Genomic DNA, 6,468 nt, shown 5'->3' with positions numbered 1-6,468 from the left:
AAGCGCCCTTTCTATACCTGTATGAAGTTCTCCATCGGCTGATTTCAGTTCACAGACGGTGGAAATCATTAATCAGATTGAAAAAAATCAGGTATCTTTCTAATTTTTTCATTTTCAATTCCATGCTTACTCAAAAACATTGATATTCGTCACATATTCAGCAAAATAAATTTTACAAATCTGGTAGAGAATAGTTATGATCAGTCTCTTTGAGTATTGAATGGTAACGTCTGTCCAATCATATGATTATCCTTTGCTATTAGCAGTAGTAACTTTGTGTACACAAATCTAGAATTCGTTACATCTGCAGCAATGGCTGGCTGTCTTCAATATTGGCCCAAACTTTGGTCTTATTGCCATTGTTTCCGCCATTACATATTCAGAGATATGAGAAAGAATAATTAGACTATATTGATTAAAAATTTTATTGACATCAATGAAATATGCAACTATTTTCATTCTACTGTGAGTAAAGTATTTTCAGAGACATACCGAATTGGCATTTTAAACCTGAACCATCAAGTACACACTCAACAGATTTTGCACACTGCTCATTCAGAAGCTAATTCCGTATGACTCTGAAAATAAGGTGTTTTAGAGATCGAATTAACATTTCACACGTGTTTGATGAAAGTATTAGGGATTGAAGTGGCATTGCCAATACCATGCATCTTGATGTGTTTACAACCTTCACCCAAAAGGTTGTACGCTATATCTCTGAAAATAAATATACACGAATACAATCTAACTACAAATATTTACATGAGAAGGCACATTGAACGTTTTTTGATCTGATCATTATTATATAAAAATTATCTAATAGTGAGCAGCAATGATTTACGATATGAACTTGTATTAGGTTTTTTTGAAATCAGACATTCATTCGAGAAATGGATATATCGCCCCTGATTTGTATATCTCATCTAAAAATATAATAAAATGCAACAAGTCGGAATAAAAATATGTTCGGATATCGAAGTGAGTTGGAATCCTGATTTGAATTGAAAGGGGTATATTTTCAGGGGAGATACATTCTTGGGAAAGGAAGGTGCTGGCTTTCTATTTCCCCATGTTCATAGAAAAAAGTGTTCCTTTCATAATTCAATGTTGAAATGGAAATTAAGTAGACATCAGACAAAAGTTATTTCCTTCTTCCTATATTCAACTATATCCACAAACTTTTTTATTAACAATTAAAAATAACAAACTCCAAACTTACTATTCTGTACATTGTGAATATTCTGCTCACTAATGAGCAAACTATACTTTACCGTACAAAACTTCAATGACACCTCCAAATTATTTATTTAATATTACAAATATATTAGATATTTAATTTAATAGTATATTAGCCAATATAAATATGAACATCTATCAAAAAAATATTTTGGACAAATTTTGCTATATTTGAGAATGAATAAACTCTTGATTATTGTGAAAAATATTTTCATACGATTTTGTTAAATTTCTCCCAATAAGAAATATCAATAAGTAATTTATCGAATGTTTCATTTAAACATGAAACGAATAATTATTCAATGCTTGAATTGAGGACAATCATAAAGTGCCTCAGTGATTATTGTGATAAATATATACTGAAAGTAGAAAACATTTTTGCACAACCATATCACACAAACATAGGCCATATTGGTTGAAAAGTAACATCAATTGCCAACAAAATATCCAAAATTTCACACAGTACACCCATCAGTCCTTCGGCAAAGCACTGTCGCTCTTCCCTCTAGCGTAGAGTCGGAGATTACTAGTTCTAGTCCCCAGCATTCTCTCCAGCAGGGAATGCTTCGATTTCCTGCGGGCCGCCAGCACCGACCTGCAGAGCTCTTGAAACACGACGGCAACTGGCGCCACCATCTCTGCTGCCGCGACTTCTGAGAAACCGCATTCGAAATGACGCGCCAAGATGGCGCCTTCCTCGGCGCTTACTTCTCGAAGGTGGACCTGAAACGAAGTTATTTGCGAGTTTTACAATTATTTTCAAATGACCTACGAGAATAATAATCAAATTCAACATATGTTTTGGGAAGAAAGTTCCTTAGCTTTCTACTTCCCCATGATCAAACGAAGGAAATCAAGGAGCTTTTTTACAAAAAACTAACCACATGTGGAAATATTCTGTTTCGTACAACATGAGTAATCATCGAACTTCAAACACTGAAGTTATTATACAGTGTGTAAAAGTCAAATGGAATAAATTAATTATTTCGGTTACGGTACATATAATAATTATAATAATTCGTCTTTATTCACCATAAAAATACAAGTGGAATAGACAAAAATAAAATAAAACAGTATACAGGAACAATAACAAAAACAAAGAAAAGAACTTCCAGTATATGGTGAATAGGCGGAGAATCAGCCAAGGCTATTTTTCAACTCAACCTGGGAGAAACTATAAATGAATAATATGAACACAAGTCGAGTTAACAATATCAAAACAGTTTAGTTATTGCTTTACTTTATAAAATTCATTTCAGAAATGCCAAGGTCGGGAACGGACAAGAGGCTAATGAGATAAATAAGTCTTCAGTCTTTTTTAAAGTTTACGATGGTGTATGATCGAAATTCGCAGGGTAGTTGATTATAATATTTGGGTGTATTATACGAGAAGCAGCGGGTGGAGATGAAAGAATTGTGTTTGGGGATGACTAGAACTGAACTGTTCCTTGTAGTAAAGCTGTTAATCGTAGAGAATGTTTCAAGCTTCTTCAGTAAGTAATCAGGTTGTCGAGTTATCAAAACTTTATGTGTGTTGGTAAGAAGGTGTAGATTTCTAAGTTTCTCAACATTTAACCATCCTGATTCTTGCATTGCTGGGGATATATGGTCATATTTCCGAATACCAAACGAGAAACGTAGACAGCTATTCTGAATGCGCTGTAGTCGGAGATCATCCGATTGTTTTAAAGCAGGTCCATAAATACTGTCGCAATAGGAAATTTTTTACATAATCAGAGACTCGCATAGTCTGAGATTTAAGTTTGTGTTGAGCAAATCACGATTAGGAAAAAGCTGTCTGAGAATGTTATAAGAAGATTGGTTCAGATAGCTGGCATGTTCAGTGAAGCGAAGATCCAGATCAAACCACAATCCTAAATTTTTTATCTCGTCCACGGAGGGAAGTATATCGTTTTCGATGCGAACTTGAAATGTAGAGTTGGTGAGCTCTCTGTTCTTCTTAGCTCCGAACATCATTATTGCGGATTTGTCAGAATTGAGCTTGAGCTTATGGGCAGTAGAAATGTCAAAGATGGCTTGGAGATCGTTATTAATATGCGACAGAGCAGATGTAAACTCGCCAGGCGAAAAAGAGAAATATAACTGCGTGTCGTCTGCATAGTGATGTAAATTGCATTTTTTCACGGACACATAAAAGTCACAAATATAAAAGCTAAAATGCAAGGGCCCAAGGATAGATCCTTTTGTCACTTCCTTTAATACCGGCAGAGCATCTGAAATAACTTCATCCACAACAACTCTCTGAGTACGATTCTTCAGATAGTTTTCTAAGAAAGACACTGCTTTCCGAGAAAAACCGAAGTGGACAAAGTTTGTCACACAATATTTCATGATCTAGAGTGTCAAATGCCTTGCTGTGATCTAGAAGTATTTAACAGGTCAAATTTTGTTCATCTGCAGCTTGAAAAATATCGTCAGTAATTGACAGAAGAGCCGTGGTGGTACTATGCTGAGGTCTAAATCCTGATTGTACAGATGTTATGTAATGATTTTCATTGACGTACTCATCAATCTGATTTTATAGAATCGATTCCAGTACTTTAGAGAGATACGGTAGAATTGTAATTGGTCTTAGGTCAGAAAGGACCTAAGACCTACACTTAGTCAGAAGGATAACCAACCCATCCTTTCAACATTTTGGAAATTGGCAACTGGTAATGACAAAATCCCGAAACACGTCAAATTTGAATTATAAGTCGACATACTTCAACGGAAAAATGCTATCCCTACCTTCAACCCTCAGGTTGTGACAGGTACAATCCCCAACTTTTTAGTTGGGAAGTATATGCTTGTGATATATTCTTAGAAAGGTATATTTTCTCTGATCAAAAATGTTATTGCTCTCAAGTGTATTGGAACAATTGAGATAAAATTAATTAAATTCATGAGGTTACCGAAATTCGATAAAATACACTCAAAACCTATTGCAAATACGCATGTTGAGGTGTTGATAATAAGAAAGTAAGCAAAAATCATAGCAATGTTCTTTTTAGATGGTTCAAAATAAATCTGTTTTTCCGTTAATCAGCTGTCGCCCCCGTACGAACGACAACTTTCAGATGTTGAGAAACTTGTGCGAGCTAAGGACTAACGAGGTCTTAGTTTTTGAGGGGTGATTCCTAACACGGTTGCAGAATCATTCCAGCTTCAACCAGATAAATTCTATCGAAAAATATCTGATCGAGGCGGGAATCGAACCTACGGTCTTCCGATCATGAGTCGGGCGCACTACCACCGCGGCCAATTCCTTTAAAAAACTGTAAATAATGTCTGTGGCAACGTTAGTTCAAAACGCCTTATCAACTTGTTTTGTATGTTACAACATTAGTTGCTCCAATGTAGACCAAAACGCAGCTTCAAGTAATACGATACTCCCCGGAAGTTGCTAAAGTTTCTCTCGGTCCGCAGCTGGCCTTAGACTTTGTCTGATCATTTTTGTTGGCTTAAATATTGATTTGACGTCGTGTTCCTCTGAGATTCTTTCAATCCGGTTTGTTACATTTTCAACAAAGAAAACGAAAGCTCTTCCTTTGACCAGCTCAGCTTGGGTTACTTTACCGTTCTTGTATGGCCACTCAAAGTCTCCTTCGCCAGGTGATTGAGATCCTCAGGAAGACTCTCAGGTTCACAACCAACCAACGTTTCGATCACCCCTCTCTTTTATTGTGGCTGATGGTTGGAGTTTTTGTTCAGGTACCTGTCTGTGTCCCTTGCGTTTTTTGTTTCATCGTGAATTGGATTTTTGGGTCGAGATAGTTCAGATATGAAAGAAATTTGCTTAGTGTCTCTTCACCATCTTGCCATTCCACAGACGTGTCATCAACAAAACGCAGCCAACGATATGGTTCCACAGCCACAGCTCGAACAACGGGCCTCAGCCAACGGGCCTTTGTTGATCTATTCTTGTTTGTTTTAAAGTATGTGGAAGGTCGAGTCGAAATCCCAGTCGTTGCTGAGACTTAAAAATAGAGCTTTCGTCCTCGCAGTGAAATCACAAATCACTGATGATTTCTGCCGCAATGACAGTCCACTAACCAGGTTATTTTCATTCAGTGCCTCAAATTCTTCAGAAAAAATACGAGTTATCCTTGCTTCTTTGTTAGAGTGTTTTCAATTGATGTATCCATTATACAGCATAATTTTGTTCTGCAATAAATGGACCGTTCCATGTTCCATTGAAGCATTTTTTCTGTGGCTTTCTCAGATGGTCCTTTCATGAAAGATTCCACGTGTGTTTTTCTACATTCAATCAATTCCTAGATTTGGACAAATGCCAAGATTTTAGTATCCCCACAGCTGGTTCAGAGCTGATATACGGAGGTAATTATCCATGACTAGCACACTCAGCAGTCGTTCCGTTATCTATGATTCGTGAGGGTGCTGATATCCGGTATAGAGTCAATCTATATATGAATTCCACAGACTATTTTCGATGTCATTCTGCAATTGATGTCATTCTCCAATTGATATCTCTTGTACATTGTCAGGTTTCATATAATTCTGCCTCCAAGACGTATGTGTAATGACCAATCGGAAAACTGTGATGCAAATCCAAACTTTGTCGATGAATCAGATGTTTCTGGCAAGCTCATCATCAGGATGACTTTAAACGTTATGTATTTGCGTGTGTATCCGATAATCCTAATGAGTAAGAGATCGCAACTTGCTTGGTTCCTTAACATAGGTCGGTAGTTTCATTTACAGTCACCAAACCGAAGATGCATATGTTATCATGGATTTCACCACTGGTGGTGTATGAAACTTCTGTCAGGTCTTAAGAGCCTAATGCATTAAAAAAATGATTCCCATTGGTAAAACTCTTATTCAGTTCAGGGGTTTTCAACAGGCTATTTGTGAGGAAATGTTTCCTTGGTCTTTTCATGCATCTTCATATGTTTATTCAAGTTTTCCAATATATCTCCTCTATTAGTATCATAGAGATTGGATATGATTCATTGTGCTCGAATTGAATAGTCTCTCAGTAATGTTTCTTCCAGACTCATCAGATTCTTTCCATTCTGGTAGATTTCATACGATGAATCTCGGTTTTCTGGTCAAATTCTTATTGATATGCTTCACCATCCCAAGTTATTTGATATCTGTAATTTATGGAATATGAATTCATCTACTCATATTCATGAAACTTTGTGAATGCTCGTCAACACTCCGAATATATGACACTGTTGGGAAGGATTCACTATAAGTTTGGGA

The 6,468-nt window shown here is 36.4% G+C and overlaps 1 protein-coding gene across 1 annotated transcript in view; it reads right to left on the bottom strand.

Annotated features, from left to right (window-relative positions):
- Positions 1-411: 411 nt before the first annotated feature.
- Positions 412-6,468, bottom strand: part of LOC111502382 (ras-related and estrogen-regulated growth inhibitor) — an 82,237-nt gene continuing 76,180 nt past the window's right edge. Inside the window, exon 5 of the mRNA XM_023156458.2 lies at positions 412-1,959. Coding sequence (XP_023012226.1) covers positions 1,708-1,959 — 252 coding nt within the window. The 3' untranslated portion in view covers positions 412-1,707. The remainder of the gene's footprint in view (positions 1,960-6,468) is intronic.

The sequence above is a fragment of the Leptinotarsa decemlineata genome, unplaced genomic scaffold, assembly GCF_025532065.1.
Source record: "Leptinotarsa decemlineata unplaced genomic scaffold, Ldec_3_MD MMD2_tig00001719_RagTag_RagTag, whole genome shotgun sequence".
NCBI classification, from domain to species: domain Eukaryota; kingdom Metazoa; phylum Arthropoda; class Insecta; order Coleoptera; family Chrysomelidae; genus Leptinotarsa; species Leptinotarsa decemlineata.
Note: the sequence above shows the minus strand (reverse complement) of the source record. Positions and strands in the feature narration are given on the sequence as shown.